The 21924-nt window shown below is 38.2% G+C and overlaps 1 protein-coding gene across 1 annotated transcript in view; it reads right to left on the bottom strand.

Moving 5' to 3' along the window:
* Positions 1–21924, bottom strand: part of RGPD4 (RANBP2 like and GRIP domain containing 4) — a 31276-nt gene that overhangs the window by 8979 nt on the left and 373 nt on the right. Inside the window, exons 2-21 of the mRNA XM_074145265.1 lie at positions 21505–21572; positions 20927–21038; positions 20610–20762; positions 19661–19891; positions 19081–19226; positions 17445–17637; positions 16654–16744; positions 15581–15790; positions 14905–15083; positions 14636–14811; positions 14214–14337; positions 13181–13342; positions 12731–12868; positions 12496–12642; positions 11830–12012; positions 11662–11745; positions 11020–11158; positions 10746–10843; positions 7756–7889; positions 5615–7692 (exon numbers count right to left, since the gene is read on the bottom strand). Coding sequence (XP_074001366.1) covers positions 5615–7692; positions 7756–7889; positions 10746–10843; positions 11020–11158; positions 11662–11745; positions 11830–12012; positions 12496–12642; positions 12731–12868; positions 13181–13342; positions 14214–14337; positions 14636–14811; positions 14905–15083; positions 15581–15790; positions 16654–16744; positions 17445–17637; positions 19081–19226; positions 19661–19891; positions 20610–20762; positions 20927–21038; positions 21505–21572 — 4846 coding nt within the window. The remainder of the gene's footprint in view (positions 1–5614; positions 7693–7755; positions 7890–10745; positions 10844–11019; positions 11159–11661; positions 11746–11829; positions 12013–12495; positions 12643–12730; positions 12869–13180; positions 13343–14213; positions 14338–14635; positions 14812–14904; positions 15084–15580; positions 15791–16653; positions 16745–17444; positions 17638–19080; positions 19227–19660; positions 19892–20609; positions 20763–20926; positions 21039–21504; positions 21573–21924) is intronic.

Genomic DNA, 21924 nt, shown 5'->3' with positions numbered 1-21924 from the left:
CATGCCCAACTACATCCTGTTCTATTGCCTTTGGAATTCAAGTATCAGAGCACAAACAAGCATCTCTATATTGTTACAAGGATTATTTAAGTTCTCACGTCAAATAAAATACGACTATGGAGAAGAGGGATATAGGTGTTATCTAGAGATAGAGGGGAAAACTTCAAACCTGAAAAAAGAATAAGTGAAGTTGTCTACAACAACATGTCCTATTGCATTGTTTAAAAATGCTTATTGTGGTTTAACCTGAGCCAGCAACTAGGACCACGCATCCATTCACCTCCCCCAGACCCATGGCATAGGGGAAAAGAGGGAGAAAAGGGAAAAAAAAAAAAACCAAACCTCATGGGTTGAGATTCAAAGACAGTTTCACAGAACAGTAATGAAAGAAAAAATAATAATGGTAAAAGAATGTAAAAAAAACATTGATGCAATGCAATTGCTTTCACCACTCGATGATCGGTTGCCCATCCCAAGCAGAGATCACGGATCCCTGTCCCCCAGCCAACCCCTGTTTATATACTGAGCATGACGTCTACAGTATGGAATACTCCTTTGGGCAGCTTGTCCTGTCTGTGCTCCCTCTCAGCTTCTCTGGGAAGCTGAAAAAGTCCTTGACTTAATATAAGCTACTAGGAAGAAAATTAACTTATCCCAACTGAAGCCAGGACAGTGCTTTAAGTTCTAGAAATTATTAGACAGCAACTGAATAGAATTTATTTCAGATTAGCTAATAAAAAGATCAGATTTCATATAGGTAATCTCAATTTATCACAACAGCTGTTGCCGAAACTTTTATTATTAAAAAAGTAATTTTTAGTTCCACCTTGTTGAGCAACAAAAAATATTGCTCTCAGCCTATTTAACTAGCTTTTCCAGCAAGAATAAACACCACTATCAATTCATTATATAACTTTTTCTCCTCTCTCCTTCAAGTTGTACATTCCACTTGTATTGAAAAAATAGTGTGTAATCAGAGGTTAAAGCTGAAAGCATAGCCTAGAGCAAACTGCAGAAAAAACATGGCTATAAGGACAAGCTTTGGAAACAAAGATTTGAGTTTATTATGAGAGAATGGAAGGAAAGAGGGAGGATATACTAGTTTAAGCAGCATGTATGGTTAAGGCTGGGGTTTTGTTTGTGTTGGTTTGTGGGTTTTAGTTTTGTTTTGAAAGGGGGAACTTGGGGGTAAAGGTGAGAGAAACAAATTTATATATTTATAAGAATCACCCCATAAGCACATCAATATCCATGCATTGTCTGTTTCTAAGATCAATTTAATTGCTTTAGTAAGTTAACTTATTTGTTAACATTCTTCAGGTTTGAGTTAAACTAGTCAGCATAATTTGAAGGGTGCTCTTAAAAGCTCAATGTTCTTTTCATTACAAAATATTTGTTAAATTTGTGGCACAAGGGGATCAGTGGGAACCTAGATCTTCATCTAGGTGCCAGACCACTACTCAGTTCCTGAGGAACACCAATTTTCCTGCCATGCAATTTGATATTCATCATAACAAGAGGAAACAAGGACAGAAGAGAAGCATAACATTTATAGACATGCCCCTTGATCCTCTGACACAACTGACACACTAAAATAAATCTGCTTTTTAAAAGTAGTTTTCCCACTAGCACCATCCAGTAGATTAAAAGCAATATAAAGATCAGTAGAGTAAAAGCAAAATCCAAAGTTATAGTTCAAATTTAGTCTTTTTCCAAAGTATTCCCTCCCCGACCTTTGCCCCAGTTGATCTCCTTTTGATTACAAGTTAATAATTTCAGGCATTTAAATGCCAGAGTATAGCTCAAACCCATTACCATCATGTAGTCTTGTAAAGTAAACCTTTTTACTCACTTTATTTTTAGATCTCAATAACTTTTCTGAGCCTGTATAAAGTAGATGTAGAATAAAATTCTCAAACAGCAAGTTTCATACCATGACAGCACGCTACAGATGTTTTCATGTATTTTCTCAGAATCTTATGCAAAAAACTCACTAATCCTAGCTGATTTAAGAATTAGGAGTACATTTTGTACCATGTTATGAAGATATGCAGGTATCCTGCATATTAGCATGTATTTTATTCACTCAGATTAGTTAAGCAAGTGTCTCAATTGGATTAAGTAAATTTGCACCAAGTTCACCATGGAGGTTTTAAGTGTGGAGTATTTAGTCTTCCAACGATTAAAGGTTAAAGCAAAAACCAGCCTTCCTAAGGATTAGAGAACTTAAAAAAAAAAAAAAGTATCTCAAAGAAAAAAAATTTCTTCCGAAGTCAGTCAGGTATATAGTAAAAGTGTGAACTTCCTTTAATCTGAACAGTATAAAGCTAGCTAGAAGACCCCAGCAACAGAGGATGTAGTCCATCATATTCAACAAACAGCATTCCTAAACAATTACCATACAGTCTTATTCAGCTACTTTGCACAAGGGCTACTGAAAGTAGTACATTAAAAACTCACTTAAGATTAGCCATAGGTAAAGCTCTCCATGAAGCGGATCTAGCAAACACCGGACTAAGATTCTACTGTTCCAAACACCCACTCAAAGTGACAAAAGGGTTCAACAACAAAGATTAAGATTACAACATGTATTTGCTCCTCAGAATATTAAGACTGAGCAGGATGCGCACTGGTTCAGTTAAGTCAGTTTCTACTCACCCTCCCCACAAGAAAGTTAGCTTTTCTTATTCAAAAATGCTGCAAACAGCTTAAATATATCTTCACAGGCAGCCGTGAAAACAAAGAGCCATGCATACATAGAACATATTCTTAAAAGACTGTTGATTTTGTAATAATAGAACTTTCTACTCAGGGAAAAAAAATCCACACAAAACATTGTTAGTATATGGAAGGAAGAAAATAAAGAACATCATGCACAACAGTTCTTTTCACTACTGTATTGTATTTTGCTTTTGTTAGTCATAACAATATTTTTTCTCATGCATATACCGGTGAGTATCTTCTGTATAGAAAAGCACCAGAGTTTAAACCTTAATGCATGTAACTGATACAGTAACATGCAACTGACATAACTTTGATTCAAACTCATGAAGCCCTTATAAAAAAAACTTTATGACCTGAAAAAAAACTTAAGTACTTTTGCATGGAGCTGCAGAACTACTATGAGGTTAAATTTCTTTTGAATGTTGCTCTAGCAGAACTCAGAAGCCGACCCACGAAAGACAATCCCCATCAGAAAGCCTCAGATTATGTATGAATTGGGTAGGCTTCAAAACCTAATTTAGAAAGGATTTCTCAAGAGTCAAAGCTCAAAACAAAGCCATCAAAAAGCTACACTAAAGATAATTTTCAACTGTAAATAAATATCCTAGTTATCAGAAAAGTAGACATGAAGAACAGTCTGACCTACCAGAAAGGCGTATTTTGTTTGTTTTTAACTATGCACACACCTGCCCTCATACACCCCCCAAACATAAAACTAGGATCAATTTGAGGCAGGAAAAATTCTTGCATGTATGCATTGGCATAGAATGTTTAATCACTTCACATTAAGGACATCAAATGATGGGGAAAAAAAAAAGTTGTTAAAACTCCATGCACAGAGATGCCTAAAAACAAAGAGCAGCTGACTTTAGATCACATGTACAGAACAGGAGTTCAGTGTTTAAACAAGAAAAGCTTCTCTAGAAATACAATTCTGGGAAAATGGTGTTTTGACATTTGACTTTTTAAACAATGTCAGACACTAACATTAGAAGACTAGTACTGACTAGAATAAAAATTTGCTTTTTAAAATTAAAATGTTGTTGAACTGTGTAAGTTGAATATGCTTACAGCAAGCACACTTGCAAGAAGCACCATTAGTAACATCTTATAATGACATTATCAAACAGTAATCTGTAACAGTTTTGGTTACAGGTTCTGAATGTAAACAAACTAATTGCTCAATGAAAGTTTTCTGACCAGCTAAGGTGGACTTCACATTATACATGAAGTATATACACATAAGCCAACTCCTTAGCTACTGCTTTCTCATTTCTGTGTACTCCTTGTTTTTAAAAGTGCAGTAGTTAACATATTGATAATCGGGAAACTGAATTAAAAGATTTCCAACAGAGGGGCTAAATACATTCAGGCATTTTACTGCATAACCTGTCTTGAGGTCTTCACGCATATTTCATTGAAGTGGAAGACCTCAGGCACTAAGAGATATATTCTCTAAAAATAACCGGAGAATTCAATTTCTTTAGAAAAGGGGAATTTTAGAGATCCAGTGTGCATGTTCAGTAAAACCGTGATGGAGAAGTGCAAGGCAGATACCCTCAGAAAATAAGGCAAACAGAAGCCAAAAGCTTGAACAGGGTCATCCATTGTGCTAGCTCATATTAACACACTAAGGGCTAGAGACATTCTCCAATATGACAAATACAGCAGTCAGACACACAATTTTAAATAGTCTTCTTCAGCATGCATGTTAATTATAAGCATTACTGAGCCAACTGCTTTGCCACAGTTGGGTTACTGTCCATGCCTGCTAAAGTGTTTTTATCACACATTCAGTGCAGTATGTAAATACCTTTACTATCAGGTTGCAAGGAAGATGTGCTTGTCCAAAAGGCCATTGGATTAGATTTAAAAAGGCTAAAATTAAATCCTAAAAAAATAAATTGTTTGGATATAAGTGTTTACCTAGAATTTTAAAAGGGTAAAACAGACAATCTATGTTCTGGAAGCATTCTGTAGTCATATTTCACAGTAGGAAATTTCATCTGTTAATTCTAGAAAGCTTATCTAACCTATGTGAATAGACTGCAGCTATCATCTTCAGCCACGTCACTTTATTATACTTTAGTTAATAAACAGCCAGTATGTCTTCATAATTCTGACACTAGTATGTAAACTAAAAGCTATCATCTGATTAAACAGTCTTGCACCGACAGGAAGCAGCATATGAAGCCTTCAAAGAGAAGTACTCTACCATTAAAATGCTAGTAAATCCCATTCTGTCAGCACGTTATAGTGGTCATGTTGCAGCCACAACTTCCACAGGCACATTTTTATCAGTGTCAGAAATTGTATAACTGAGGATGTAATCACATGATCTCTTTTCAGGCTAAGGAAACAGGCTAACATCTGGTGTTAATTAAGCTACACATCGGATATTGCAGAGGCCAATAATTAAACAAACGTATAGAGAGTAGTTTTAGAATAACCATCTGTTCAATCATGTGGATAATTCAAATTTGCTGTTCTCACACTTTACCACTCAGAGCAAAGGCCCAGGTACATACACTACCAATCCAACTACCTATTTAAGTCTCAAAAAGTGAAACCACAGCTCCTTCATTAAGCACTTAAGCCTGAGATTGAGATACAGCACTTCAGAGTTATAGCTCCTACATGAAATCCCATTTCTCACTAATCAACAAAGCTCCATCCTACATCACACACTCATTTTTACATGAAAATAATTACGACCTAAAATTCACTCCTTTAGCTGAAACTCTTGAGAACTTGTGGAAATGTGAGTACCCGCATTAGAACTGAAAGAAACTACATATTAACAAGACAACAAAGAGTACTGAATAGCATAGGGATTGACTGCTTAATAAGTTGCTTAGTTGAGTAAGTTACTAGTTCAGTTGACACTCACCTTTTTCCAAAAGTTTAAATGAGAAGTTTGAGGGTCCATCTTGCGTTGAGGCAGGCAAGTTGTCTACCTTGCTGTCTAGAGGCTTCTGAGGAGTACTGGAGCTTTTTGGTGGTTCAGAGGCTTCTAGTTCTTTCTCTGCTGTGTTCTGAGGCACCGGAATATGGTCTTCACTCTTTCTTGGAGGATTAAAGCTGAAGCCAAAGAGAGAACTAGTGGCTGAAGTATTTCCAAACGTGAATGTCTTTGACTTTTCATTACTGAAAATGCTCTTGACAGATTCAGATCCAAATACAAACTTTGGAGGAGAAACCACTGTTTTTGTTGGTGTTTCAGAAGTGTTTGACACCTCCGTGGCCTCTACAGTTACATCAGAAGTATCATCGCCATGGCTGAGGTCAGTTCTTTCTCTGGTAGTTTCTTCTAGTACAGCTACAGCATTTTTACCACACGGAGACTCCTTTGGTGTATTGGCACGAGAAGAAAGAGGTGTTATCAGTGTGTCTCTCTCTTGGGCATGCTTTGCTTCATCAAAAATTTGCTTAAATGAGTCTGCAACATCTTGCAGCTTGAATCGCACAGCTAGAAGTTCTACTTTCCTTTCCCCATCTGCAAAGTCACATGCAGTCCATACCCATGCTCTATCAGATCCTTTCATTTGTTGCATATTCATATCTGGCGTTATTCTGTGATTGGCACACAGTTTTAGTACCTGGTCTCTTCTCATTACTATACGCACTTGTTTGTTGTCATAGTTCTGTAATATCTTGATATCTCCAATACCTCTCTCTTTCCACTGATTAGCATCTTTGTCATATCTGTAGAGTTTGGCTCTGTGACTGAAGACAACTTGCTCATTTTCCTCGCCACTGGTCACTTCCACGAGGTCAGGCAGAGGTACCACAGGTTCAAAGTACTGCCCATCTCTCTCTTCTTCCTGAGTAACATCAGAATCTTCATCTGTGCCTACTGACGTTCTACTCTGGTTCTGTTTGGCAGGAGATTTGGATGGGCTCAAGGCAGATTTAAAGCTGAAACTAAAACCTGTGGTAGACTCTCCAAATCTAAACAGATTTTTCCTTACAGGGCTACTTGCAAGAGGTGATGCATATACAGAACTACTTACACTATCATCCAACGCTTCTTCACGCAAGTCATAGTTATCCCATTCCAGAGTAGGCCCAGTACTTTCAGCATGTGGCTTTATAACCAGGTCAGAAGTACCGCTGGCACAAACAGAGTTTACGTTTTCCTCTTCTGACAGTTTAGTTTTGTCATCTGTCAAAAATGTTTTGAGATCTTTTAAGCCACACTTCATTTCTTCTGCTTTCTGTATGAGTTGAGCTGTCCTACCCGTATCAACAAGTTTATGAGGTGTCTGCAGTGGTATATCTAGTAGTAGCCTCTGACATTCCTCAAACTTCTGTTTGAACTCCTCAGCCTGCTCTGGTGTCTTAAATTTTGCTGCCAGATGTTCCAACTTCGCATCACCATCAGAGAAGTCACTGGCCATCCACATCCATGCTTTGTCTGAGCCAGACAGCTGTTTCAAGTTCATTGTTGTTGTTATCCAGTGATTTGCACACACCTTCAGTACCTGCTCACGCCGCATTAATATTCTTACTTTGCCATTAACTTCATTTTTAAGAATCTTCAGGTTACCCACCCCACGTTCTTTCCACTGGCTTGTTTCTGGATCAAACCTGAACAGCTTTACTCTTTGGGAGTATAACACTTTTTCATCTTCTTCTCCTGTAAATGGTTCTACTTTTTCAGGCATCTGAACTATAGGTTCAAAATGGATATCGTCACTGTCCTCTGTCTTATACACATCATCATCCTTCTCGCCAAGGTCAGCGGATGTGTTTGCTTTGTGATCCAGTTTAGAATCCTGCGAAGAAAACAGCTTTTCACCCTCACGCGAAAAGCCTTTGAAGTTAGGGTCTTTTTTGCCAAACTGAAAGCCTTCCTTGGGAGCACTTTTTGCAAGCTCAGCAAAAGTGAAAGTGCTGCTATTTTGCCCAAAAACAAAGTCACTTTTCCCCTTGTTTGCTGTTTCTTGAAATTGGAATGTAATTTCACTATCTGAAGGCAGTTCCTTTTTGTCTTTTCCATCAGTGCTTTTTAAGAAGCCAGTTGTACACTCTTTGGATGGCTCATCTTTCTTAGTGGTATTTTTACTAGTCTCCTGTATCCCAAATTTAAATCCATCTGCAGGCACCGGCATTGAAAATCTAAATCCTTCCTTTGCAGGCTTAGTTTCAGTATCAGAAGGAATCTGGAATGTAAATGACGGTGTCTTGCCTTGCTCAGCATGACCAAACTTAAAGCCCTTTTCTAAGAAATCACACTTAAAGCCTGTTCCCAACTGCCCTCCATCAGGTTCAGATAATTTACTTTTCAAGCCAAAAGTAGGAATTGATGAAGCATCACCAGCGGACTTAGCAGATGGATTCGGTGTTTGGCAGGCTACACAGGCTGGTGAAGAACCCTCATTCCTCACAAGGCAAGTACTACAATCCCACTGCCCTTCCTTTTTAGCAAAAAGCCCTTCAAATCCATTTTTCTGTGGCTTACTTGCATCAGCAATGGAACCAAACCTGGGAGCAGGGGATGCCTGAACAGTAGGCATAGGCACATTTGGTTGAGCTTGCGAGTTAGGATTCTGACAAGAAGGACAGTTCACATCTTTTGCTTCGTTTTTGACTAGGCATACAGAGCAGTCCCACTGACCTTCTTTTTTAGGAAAAGCAGTTCCTGAGTCATTTTGAATAGCCTTTGGAGCAATTGGTTGGCCAAATTTAAATGAAGTTTGTTGACCAGATACCCCTGTATTAGTATTGTTTGCATTCTGACAGGCAACACCCTTGGAGGCAGTGGGTTCATTTCTTACTAAACAGACACCACAGTCCCATTGACCTTCTTTCTTAGCAAAAGCAGATCCAAATTTGTCCTGCACAGTGTTAACACTGGCCTTGAAACTTGCAGCAGAGTCAGTTAATGGGGCGCCATGTGTTTCTGGATTTGGATTTTGACATGATACACAATTCTTTGCAGTTGATTCATTTGGAACTGAACATACTTTACATTCCCATTGATCTTTCTTCAACAGATGCTGCCCAAAACCACCGAAAGAATAGGTTTGCGGGGCTTCCTTTCCAAATGAAAAAGTGGTAGGGTCAGAGGCAGTTGATGGACCTGTTAGGCTGCCCTTGCTATCAGATTCACTGCTCACCCCATCTTTCGGAAGCTGAAAGCTAAAGTTCGGGGTCCCAGAAATGGATCTGCTAGGCTCCTTGGTGTCCTGATTTGTTGTTTCTCTTGCAGTCCCACTGCTCTGAGTCACAGATATGTCAACATTTGACCCCAAGGTTTTTAAAATATTCTGTGACTCCTCAAATTTACTTTTGAAAAGCATTGCTTCCTCAGGTGTTTTAAATCTAATTGCAAGCTGTTCTGGTTTTGGCAACTCGTCCGCATAATCTAAAGCATGCCACACAAATGACTTATCTGATCCAGCATTTGGAGTTAATTTCATATCAGTATTTATGTAGTGATTTGCACAGATTTTCAGCACTTGGTCCCGTCTCATTAAGAGACGAAATTTGCCAGATACTTTATGTTTCAGTATTTTCACATTTCCAACACCCCTTTCTTTCCATTCTTTAGATTCTGCATCAAAACGAAATAGCTTGGCTCTGTTGCAGAAGAATTCTTCTTCATCTTCCTCACCTGTCTTTACTTCAATCTTGTCAGGGAGTGGCACCACAGGATCAAAATGAGGACCATCATCATCCTCATCTCCACCATGGGTGCTTCCTCCCTCTGTTTCATGACTTTTATTGGCCAAATCCGAAGTCATAAACACAGGCTTGCTTGGTTCTTGGGCACTAAGCATATCACTCTTCTCAAAATCCAGGGGTCTGTGTGCATTTTGTGCTATGCTTTCTCTAAAAGACACGCCTGGAATATGTTTATTGCTAAAACTGAAGACATTTCTTTGGCCATTCATGTGATCGTTAACTGGTTTTTGTTCTATGTATCTATCATCCTGTAAAGGTTTATCAGATCTCAGAAGACCCAAGAGGCTTTCGCTGCCATTAAAAGCTGCATTAGGAGGCTGCACTGCAACTTGATGAGAAGAAAAGGTAAAGTCTCCATCATTAGACTTGAAGTTAGTGTTGAATTTAAAAATTGGCTGACTTGACTGTGCTGGTGTTGACAGAGATTGTTTTGGTCCTTCTGCTGTTCCTGGCTGTCCGAATTTGACAGATTTTGGAAATTCTATCCCTTTTGATTCTGCAGGCTTTACAGTTGGTGGCGCGACGGAAGGCTTTGTGAAATAGCCTGGTTCAGGCAATGGTGGATTTGTGCTTGCCTGTGGAACACTATAATTGTAGTAATCATCACCTCCACGGGGAGAAATTAGTCCAGTACCGGGAGAATCAAAACGCAGAGGCGTGCCATAGATTTCCTGGGAAAACATGCAAGCAGGAGGGTTTTGCAGAGGTGGCGTATGCATCGGTTGTTGATAAGCATATATATGTTGCTGAGGTGTAAGTCGGTTCATGCCATAGACAGGAGCCTAAAGAAAATGCAGAAAACAATTGCTTTGCTTATCATAGCAACACAGAGAAACAAAGTCTTACTGTGCTGAAGCCCGCATAATATGTACTCTTAAAAGCAGGGCATACTTACATACAAGTTTGCATCTAAACTAATTTTAACTTAGTTTAACTGATTAGTTTAAACCTTGAAGGGCATCTGAAAACAAGCATTAAAAAGGGGCACGAGACAAGTAGTGTTTGTTTTTTTTTTTTAATCAAAAAAGCCTCGAAAACTCCATTCTCTTTTGCCATACTACTGGGCAGGCAAGGGGAGAAGGGTGGGAATGAAGCGCTATGACATATACCCTGTAGGGGACATGTACTAACATATTACAGACTTTTTTTGCTGACTTTCTCTCCCAAACGCATCCCCAAAATTAAGCGGAAAGATCAGTTTATCCCAAGCAGTCCAAGTTTATTAAGTACTATTTAAGGGACTATAATTACATCCAACTACCTATAGAATGAAAAGCAGTCATTTTCACTAGATCATTGCAGGTATCTTAAGTGGATATATTTGTTCTCACCTTTGTTGGTGTTACATTGGTTGCTGCAGTTCTGAGAAGATACTGAGAGTTATAGGCAGGTGACTGGTTGTAGTATACAGACGGGCCAGTGGTAGCAACTAAAAAGGAACATCAGGAAAACTGTTCATACTTGATTTTTTTAATTGTTGTTGCTCTGAATGGACCCTCCCCAGCAATCAGATTTTAATTGTGAATCACTAGAACATTTCTGCAATATTTTCAAGTCTTACTTGGTTTAGCTAAGCACTTCGATAAAAATTCAGCCACAACTTACCTGTTAACGGAGCTTCATGAAGATTTTGTGCTCTCTGATAACCCTCTGACATTGTATCTGTTCCATAGCTTTCAGCAGGCCACCGATGAGATGATGTATTTGAGTTGGAATTATTAAGTTTCATTTCTTGCATTTCATTCTGTCAAGACAGTGTGCCAAAAGTGTAAGCATATATTACATAGGTATTTGTAGAAGGAAACATATGGAACAATCCTTACCCATTTTCTACTCAAAAGCATGTTTAAGCTCAGGAAATAGATAAATAAATAAATAAAATCAAGAGATACCTGCCAGAATCATCCAAGATCTGCCCATGCAGTACAAAGTACTAAGATTGTGTTCTAAAGCCAGAAGTAAAAAATACCAGAGCCAAGCAGATGAGAACCAAGCTGGTGAAAACGTAACTCTTTCTGCATAGTCATTAGAAGGCCTGCCTCTGCAGCCCTACACAAGTCCCAAATAAGAAGTTTTAAGCAAAAGATTTACTCAATTTAGGAAGAAGTTCACAGAAGATAAATCCACTGATTTAAATAATAGTCTAGGAACTGTAAGTTACGCTTTATCACTAATATTATCACTAAGTCTTTACTATAACTAAAAAGTCAACTGTTCTTCACTGAATACGGTGACAAACTTGTTTACCTTTAAAGCTTCCACTTGCTGACAGATCATTTGAAGTATAGATCTGTGATCTTCTGCCCACTGAGGAGGAGTTTTAGGAGAAAACTAGAAAAAAGAAAAAGCTAATCGAATCTTGTGAATTTTTATTCAAGCACAGCAATTCCCTGAAATAATAGCTGGCTAATATACCTTGTAGCTCTTAGTTGGTGAAAGGGAGAACTTAGTTGGTGATGGAGTGGAATGTTTCATCTCTGAGTCTACAGCTCGTGACAGACCATTTCTGAAGGCAGGACTTCCCTCTTCAGCATTCTCGCCAAGTTCCTGGATCACTGTATCTAGCATTTCCCTCACAGTTTCGATAGACACCGGCAGCTAGAAAGTTATTTGAAACATGAGTCACAATTGCAATTCTCCCTCAGAGCAAAACAGACTACATCCAGAATTCTGGCTGAACAATTCACAAGGCTTTCATTACACAAATACTGATTTTCAGCAAAGCTCTAAATCTGTTAAGATTAATGTAAGAAAACAATTCACACAAACATTAATTCTATTTTTTCAAAGTATTGACCTCTATAAAAAGATAGTGGCAAAAACTATTTGTTTACATTAAAGCTTTCACCACAGAGTAGTCAGAATATTGCATGATCTGGTAAGTTACAGAAGTTACCCGGAGTTTATCAACCCACTGGTATTAAAAAGGATATTTGTCTTGAGCAAAGATGTAAGTTCAACTTGCCTTATTGCAAAGCCTGTTCTAAAAAAGCTAACATCAATAAAAACAATTTTGTTTTGTAACAGTAACCAAAGGCACTGCATCACTTGAAGCAAGTTTTTAAAGCAAAAATTACTTACTTTCTCTGTTACTGACATATCTGAGGAGCTTTCCTCAAGGATCTTCATTAGATAATGCTTGCTTTTAAGAAGATAGGTTTTGTGTTCTTCTTGCTCTTCTGGCAGCGTGGTATCATTTTCAATCTCTTCTGCCTTTCTTTGGAAGATCTGAAGAACAGGATGCAGATTAATTAGGGTGTTGGAAGGCAACTGAATGAAGCAAAGCATTTTGGGGTAATGCAATTTATAAACTTACCACGGCAAGATTCCAGTATGAAACTACACTCTTAATAGCTTCAAATGCTAATAAAGCATCATCAGTTTTCCCATCAACTGCATCCAACATTGCAAATGCTATACGTGCCTCTTCTTCATATGCTGCAACCTGAAAGACCTATGAAGTGAAAGACAACTCATACCTCACAATGGAATGAAACATTCATTATTATTTTTCTTCCTATAATACAGGAAAAATACTTTTCAAAGTAAGTTGATATGAATGGTATTCAGTGCCTTCCAATCATATGCATATAGTTTTATATACTCCCCCCTCCCTTTATCAGACACTGATACTACCGAATCTCATCATTAATAGTTTTACGCTAATAACAACATGAGTTGTACAATGCAGAGAAAAATGCCACAATTATGTAAGTTTCTGACATAGACCCTCTCATACTTCAACCTTGGCTTAATCAATCTGTACCTGAATGTCTACGCTATGGAAGTGTTTGAAAAGAGGATCAGTAGGTTCAGGAATACTCCTCCTCTTTTTGATGATTTCCAGCATAGGCAAAACTTTCTTCCAGTAGTAGACGCTTCGTCCAATGTATTCCTTCTGGTCATAGAAGGAGTTAAGGCTAATGCCCTGGTGAAGAAAAGGGACCAGAAGCACGTGTTATTTCAACAAATTCAAGCCAAAATGCTATTCATACATATCCTTCTCCTGTTTTCTTGCAAAGTTCCAAGAGTGCTTCTCTGACACTTGAGATAAACCTCGAGAGGTTTCTCTCAAGATCTACATAAAGCAACATATGAAAATAACACCACACTGGGCTCCCTAATTCAAGAGGGACAGGGAACTACTGGAAAGAGTCCAGCGAAGGGCAACGAGGATGATTCAAGGACTGGAGCATCTCCCTTATGAAGAAAGGCTGAGAGAGCTGGGACTCTTTAGCCTGGAGAAGAGAAGGCTGAGGGGAGACCTTACCAATGCTTATAAGTATCTAAAGGGTGGGTTGAAGGAGGAGGGAGCCAGACTCTTTTCAGTGGTTGCCAGTGAGAGGACGAGGGGCAACGGGCACAAGCTGGAACATAGGAGGTTCCACTCAAATATGAGAAAAAACTTCTTTACGGTGAGGGTGACAGAGCCCTGGAACAGGCTGCCCAGGGAGGTTGTGGAGTCCCCTTCTCTGGAGATTTTCAAGACTCAAGACCCGCCTGGATGCAGTCCTGAGTAACATGCTCTGACATGCTCTGGGCAATCCCGCTTCGGCAGGGGAGTTGGACTAGATGATCTTTATGGTCCCTTCCAACTCTAAAAATTCAGTGAAATTCAGTGAAAGACGGAGTACTTTATAGGGCAACTAGCAACAAATTTGCCTGACAAAATAAACAACAGTTCTTATAAACACATTCTCATCTGATGGTTTTTTTCCCTTCTCAGTCTGTTTATGGTTTGGAAAATAAGAGAGAAAACCACATCACCTTCTACATATTTAAAAATAATCTCAGCTTACTGTTTTTTGCAGGCTTTTTGCCCAGTGTATAATTAAGGCAGGTTGAAGGCCATGCTTCCCCAGTGTTCGCAGAGTACTTATTCCATGCTGTACAATAAGCCTCAGTTTTGCTGCTGTTCCTGGTCTGAATATCAAAAGAAACATTCTTTGATTAGTATTCTCTATTTTTCATCTGTTCACATCTCATTTGCTTGATGAATGTAGCCCACAGTTTCAGTCTTAACCCGCCTCTAGTTTAGAAATGAAAATTCCATTTTTAGAATTTCAAATATATCAAGTTCCTACTACAACAAAGCTTCAATGTCCAAAATATGTCAAAAAAGACATTTAGTTTACAAGAATCTTTTGGTACCAATCCAAGCTGCTGAAGCAGAAGCTGCCTAAAGGCTTGATCAAACATTTCGAAATGGAAAAAGTCTTACGTTGTTTTTCTCTGAATAAGAGTACGAACGGCATCCCACCAGGATCTTTGCTTTTCGGTATAGAGCTGTTTGCACACTGGCAGTGGTAAGAATTGAGGCTGGTGTGCACCGTAGTGAGAATTAAACTTCTCTTGCAATTGTAAGTTGCTAGTGTATACCACCCCAAGTAGAAATACCTGTTTTTGTAAAAATAAATAAATAAAAGGTATTAAATACCAAAAAAACCTTATATTGTATAGTACATTTAAGAACTTGGAAAGTTTACTTACTTCCAGGTCCAACAGGCAAATGGATTCAGGAGCATCTGTCTCAAGTCTTGACGTTTCTTGGGGCAAGTGAAAAAGCTGTTTTAACCATTTGCGCATTGGGGGTAAGACCGACATAGAGTTCCACTGCAAGCCAAGCCACACAAGGTGCTGGAGACTGCCATTGTACATTCGAACAGCACCTACGCAAAAACAAAGTTGGATGAAGATGTCAACTTCCTACAAATCAACAAGACTTGTATCTGATCAAAGCTGGGTTTCACATTTCACTGTCAGAGCAGCCAAAGATACTTCGCAGACCAATGAGCACCAAAATTGCAACTTTCACTCATGAAAGATTACAAACTTCAAATTAGCCAAACATATGAAGTAGACAGTTCATCTGAGTTCTCAATCCATCAACCCCTTAAACTTCTGAGGGTTGACCCTCAGATTCCCTTTCACTTCCGTCCCCGCCATAGTCAGTCCAACAGCAAACCTATTTAATTTCTCCAAAATCTTTAAGGAATTATTCAAGATGCACTTCTTTACTTTGCAGTAAAGTCCAAGTCTTGGTTAGGACATCAGGGCAATTTGGGGCAGCTATTCCATGTATATGTCTTTTGCGGCAATACGAAGTATTTATAGAAGGGTTTCTGGTACAGAAAGTTCTGTTGAGTTTCAGAAAGCAAGCTCTTACCAATATCATATTTATTAAGTTCCATTTGCACTGGTGCCTGTGTACTGACATTTCCAATATCATCTGTGCCAATAAAAGATCTCTCTCTAGAAGCTCCACTCTCAAACAGGCTATCAAACAATGTAAATGAACCACTCTTGTTTGCAAAAGATTCCACAATCTCTTTAAAGAAGTCTTGCTTGCCATGGCTTAAGTTCAGCAGCATATGACCTAGAAAACAAAAGTATCACTTCACATAAATAAAGCACTAAACATAAGGAAAGTAGTATTTGATACACTGGACTGTTCTTGCTACAGAAGGCTGGGTGAGAATCAGGATTTCCCCTTACGAAACCTACAAATTGTTAAGCTATGTTCTCCCCATAATTAGGTTGGTGTTTCAGCACATAGGCTTTCCAAGCTTTAGTGACTATGATCCTGAGGCATCTGTAAACCCAGTTCTTTGGGAAAACAAAGCCATCTTCTTCTTATTACTATTCTAGGGGTATTGCAACTTTCCTTAAAATAAGTAGCTGTAATACAAGTAGAAGTATCTTTCTCAAAATCCATTCTGAAACAATAGAACCTGGGGTTTGTTTTCATCTAGGCCCTGGCAAGAGACTGTAGACTGAAAAACTGTCTATACTAAGCAGCAAAAAGAGAAAAACTGATAAACAACTAAGAGGATAGAAGGACAGGGCAACAGCAGTGTTTTTTTTTCCTCTTGGGGCTAACAACATTTGCAAAATAATATCGGCAGCCAGAAGATATTTCCAGTAGATTACGAGAACATAAAAGTTAAACTCTATCTTAGTGTGCTGGAGAGGCAAAAAAGGAGGGAAAAAACCACACTTGAATAAAAGAGAACACACTCTACTGGCATGCTAAAGAGAAGAAAAAAACACTTCAGGTGTTAAGATCAAACTACTGGTTTGTTTTACATATGTAGTCAAAATCTAGAAAATTTTGTTGCATATTGAAGTGTTAACATTACATTTCAAGATAACAAATGTGTTCTTTAACAAAACCACTTAGCTCTTAAGTAACTATCCATAACACTATAACAGAACTATGTATCTATTTTTATTAATTACCAGACTGGCTTTTTCGATCACAGGCCAATATTTCTAGCATATCTTGTCCAGTTTGATCCCCATTTATCAGTTTTGACTTCGGTTTAGGAACCTGGTGAAGTAAGGACAGAATTGTTACAGCTTTTTCATATTAAGAGCAGATTACTTAAATTGGCACTAAGAATTAGGAATCAAGCTTCTTTTTAGCATTAGAAAACTACGGAAAAGAAATACACAATTCATTTTGAAGGTACTATGTTACATATCCCAGTGGGTGGATTGGGAATCTGCCCAAAACCCAGAGGTGGACAATTATAGCTACTGCAAGTAACATTAAGTATATACAAGAGCAAGTAATACCTGAAATGCAAGCAGTGGCATAAAAAGGACAATCAATTTTACCTCATAAGGCAAAGAATTAGGCTTGATTTTTAGTTCTGCTGTCTACACAAGTATATGGGAACTATTCAGTTCATCCCCTTCCTTCCCTATAGCAATAAGTCTAATACTTAACGTATGTGTTCAGCTGTATTACAGAAAAGGGAACACACTGCAGGAAACAAACTCACGAGCCTTCAAGAATCAGGTTACTCTGACAAGGGAAACTGCTGAAGATACACTGTTACTCTATTCGTGTCATTTGAAACGTTTTAAAGAATTGTGAAAGAGCAGAGTTTGGTGAGGGAGGAAGAAGTCTTTCCTTGGGCGCACAAACACCAGTTCATCTCAGCAACGCAGGAGTTCAACACATGTATCACAAGCACACTTCAAGAACTGCATCAAGTAAAGGCATAAGCTGAAAAATTGCTTACTTGGAAACTTATCAGATAACACAATGCTGCTAGTTCACACACAACTCTCCACTGTGCCTCATTGTGCTGGGCCATTTTCAGTAGCAAAGTTCCAGCATGCATGTATAGCTGTCCTTTCATTTCCACAAAGGTACGAGACAGCTCATCAGCCCCATTCACATAGGGTTTCACTGAATGAAGCACACGATCGAAACTGTAACAGAGAGAAGACTCACTCTAAACAGAGTCCTGGCAAAAGTTATAGCAGATGGTTTTGGTTGATGTTATTTAACTGTGAATCAAGTAACTTAACGAGTCAATGGTTAATACTGTCTCTGTTGCTTAAATCTGAGTTGCACTAGAAAGTACAATAATGGTCTCAAACTCCCAAAGCTCGCAACTTAGTTTACTGAAGTAAAACATATTAAATATTACCTAGATATTTACAGTCTTTTTCAGCACATCTTTGCACAGCTGCTTTCAAAACTATTCTCCCAAGCCAAATGGAAAAGCCTGTTCACTACTGCAGATTTAGAGACAGACAGGAGGCACTAGTCACTCTGCTCTTCCCTTTCCTTCATTTATCAGAAAGGTCCAAAATACAGCTAGACAGGCTCTTCAAAAATGGAAGATACTGTAGAAATCTGAGCAGCTGTAGGCCAGTCCACAACCTTCACTCAGGAGAGGCCTTCCAGAAAACAGTTAAAACACTCTTTCTATTACCTGGAAATGATCTGGAAGTGCTTCATATGTAATCACCTTGAAAGGCTCTAATAAAACGGCAGCAGAAAAACCAAGATGGCTTTGGTCAGTGTTAGAGGAGAAAAATTAAGTAAAACATACTTGGGCATTAAGTATTCTTCATCCATTGTCTGTGTTGCTTCAAATAGTCATCCAAGATTAACAGACTGAAGAATATTGTTTTACGAAAGGCAATATAATAGCCATTGGATAATTGAGAAACAAAGGCAAGTCAATAAAAGCCAGTAAGAAAGGGAAGATAACAGAAATGAACATGGAACTTAATCAACACATTGACTACAAACATTATTTTGTACTACTCTAGGTGTGCCACAGATGATATGCCTTGAAGTCAGATGGCTCGGCTGACCCTGTAACATCATCAGTTTTCCCTGAAGAGCATTCCCAATTATACTTACACCTAAAGTTCCTAATTATTCCAATATGCATTGCGTTAATTTAGAACAAAATGACCAGGACAAAGCTGACAACAGAAAAGAAAACCACCCCTTGTGTTGGTTTTTTTTGTTGGGTGGTTTCTTTTCTTTTTTTAAGTTGTCTGGGAAATCTGGATTAGTCAACTGGTGAAGTGCAGAACATTCTCTTACTGAAGGGAAAGAAGGCACAAAGTCAATCGACCTAGGATATCAATAAGTCTTCTCCATGGGTGTGTGGTGACTATTCAAACATGGCTTGTATCTCAGTCAAAAGATAGCTTGGTGTTCAAACACAGTAAGAACCATTCTTAGGGGCTAGTACAGAGAATCTCACCCATCCACAAACAAGTTAAGCCATGAAATCAAAACTTGATGTTTTGTGGCCCAAAAAAACCCAAAACAAACACAGACCAAAAACTTCCCACAATTCTTAGAGAACATGGGTTGTTTTTTTAGCTACAGGAAAGTTAAAACAGTACCTTTCAAGTGTCTCTCTGCATTCCTGAACATCTCTAGAAGAAAGTGTCATTTTGACAAAGCTGGTGTAGGCCAGCAGATGATCTTTCTTGATAGCTCTCCAGTTATTTTTATCAGACTCCAAGTCTTGTAAAGATTCCAGATATTCCTAAAGAAGAAAGTTCATCACAGGATAAGGAACAGTCATCCTTCCATGAAGGCAAGGGCAGTACTTCTCCAAAACATATTAGTAGCATTTAATGCATAATCCAGTTTCACAGGTGAGACCTTAACATATTCTTCAGTAGCAAAGTTCCAGGGAACTATTTGCCTGAGCAATTTTATCCCTAATGGAACTGCTGTACCTAACTCAGCTTTTGAAGTTAGAAACTCAATAGCTCTATAAGGCTTAATTTTAGAGAGAAAATTCCAGTTAAAAAAAAAAACCCAAGAAGTATTTTGTAATTCCACTGGTTTCAGTAGACTTGCATTTGAAGGAGTTAAATCACTTGAGAAATAGCTGCCAGAGTAATGACACTAAGAGAAACAGACCAGTTAAAAAGATATGGAAGACTATCACAGGATCAAAATATGATTAAACACCTCAAATGTCTCTACAACACAGGAACACCATTCCAAGCTTGACTGCAAAGGTATTTTCTTCTGTGCCTCCTGACAATGGAGCACAGCATCTCTTAATCTATTATTTGAACGGTAGAGCGCAACAAGTCTGATGTTTATGTAGACATCATCTGGTCTTGCATAAAGTTCTGCTTGAATCAAGTCAAAAAGCTGATTCCATCCATCTTCACCTTTACAATCCAATAACCGCTCCTGTTAAACATGAAGGCAACACATTAGTATCTCATTTCCCACGTCAGTCTTTTCAGCAACTACAGTACCAGACAGTTTTCTTTCCTCCACTACGTAGACTACATTACTCAAACTACACTACTCTTAATAGCTCTCACGTATTACATAAAGTACATAAAGCCATAGATGCCCTTGCTTAAAAAAAACAGACATCTTAAGACTTCAAGGTGGTTGCTGCCAAGTTACACAGAATTAATATACCTGTGCAAAAGTGAGATTGCATGACTGAAAGCACTTAAGACAGTATTTGGCTATTACAGCATTTCTCACATTCTGCAGAGTTGATCATAATACAGATTTTAAAAACCAAAAAAGCAGCAGAGAGCAAGAAAGCCCGAGTTCACTGGCCTGCTACCTTCCTGTCAGTCACACGATAGAAAGATCAAGTAGTGTCTATCTTAACTTCTCAAATATGATAACTAACATGCTTTCTCAGCATTTTTGAAGAGGATTCACTTTGAAACATTAAAAAAGGTATGAAAGCCTGTAGCTGCAGCTTTCTTTAAAGCTAGTCAAAAGTATCAGATGGCAAGGAAAGTAATGTCTAGTAGATTTAATATTAAAGATTCTAAAACAATTTAGACAGGAAGAGTTTTATGTGAGGTAACATGCAAAAAGCACTTCAGTCAGATGCTGAAAGTTTCTTTAAGCCACACAACAGAGGTGATTTGGAATTTACCTTCAACCTGTAAACAGCAGGACTCCCAGGGAAGAGCTTCGCAGCTCTCTCAACCCAGTATTTTGCTCTTCCATCAGTAATGTTGTTATTGCATAGTAACTCTGCAATCTTCAACACGAGATCTTTCTGTGTTGGGTTCAAATCCACAGAACGCTAGTTTTCCCCATGCACACACAGGAGGAAAAGAAGAAAAGAAAACAGTAACTTGATCTTATGATCCATACAGAACAGGCACGAGTTATTGCCCCAGAAACATACCCAGCTATTCAAACTAGTTAGGAATAAAGCAGGACATTAGGGGTCAGTGTAGTACTGACCTTATAACACCCAAAAGCTTTTTCTATGTTATCCTCAGCTTCGTAAATTTGTCCAAGGAATCTGTGTGCTTTGGGATCTCTCTCTTGTACATTGAGGTATGTAGATATATACCTATGGAGGGGAAAAAAAGTCAGTTACATGACAAGTATTTTTCAACAATACTCCTTCCGCTCCAAGCTACAATGATAACTTCATCTGCCATACAGGAAGTACAGACAAACTTTGTTCTAGGTACCTCACCTGGATGTTAAAGTAAGAAGCAACACTGGTTTACATGTACAGATGCTACTTACTTGCCACCAAGTATTTGTTAAAAAAATCAGTAGTTCACAGAAATGGCAAGAACTACATAACATAACAAGAAATAAAAAAGCCATAGAATTTTTTCAGCATCACATAACTCATCTTCTTTTAAGTTGTTTTATAAACATTTGAATAGCACTCAATACTCACATTTATTGCTACCTTAAAACAGTATGATACTGATCTTGGTTTCTCTGGTCTAATGTACATTCATTTAACTTTTCTCTTACACTTTGGAGAAGAAAAAAAACAAACATACATCAATGCATGTTACCTTTTAGCAAGTTCATATTCTTTTATTTCAAAATACAGCTTAGCAAAGAGGAATCCTTTCATCGATTTCTAAAGGACAAAAAAACATGACAGACATACTTTAGATGTATGATACTCTTAAAATAATTCAATAGGGTGACCCCTCTTTTCAGAAATACTTTTTTTAAATGGCTAAATTTGACAACTAGTTACCAGCTCAATTCCACTCCTCATATTTAAGGGTTTATTTTTGAAAGATGTACGATTAAAAATGAAGAGTAAGAGTTTTTGCTATAACTGGCAAAGGCTGCTAGGCGAAATAGAGATTAAAAGTGAAGCAAGCAACAAGCCCTTGTACATCTGGCATTTCATAAACATTTCTGATTAAAGAGAGTGGAAGAATGGGGTCAGCTACATATGATCCCTTTTAGTGCAATGTAGC

The sequence above is a fragment of the Numenius arquata genome, chromosome 1, assembly GCF_964106895.1.
Source record: "Numenius arquata chromosome 1, bNumArq3.hap1.1, whole genome shotgun sequence".
Classification (NCBI taxonomy): Eukaryota; Metazoa; Chordata; class Aves; order Charadriiformes; family Scolopacidae; genus Numenius; species Numenius arquata.
This window is presented reverse-complemented; position numbering and strand designations above follow the sequence as displayed.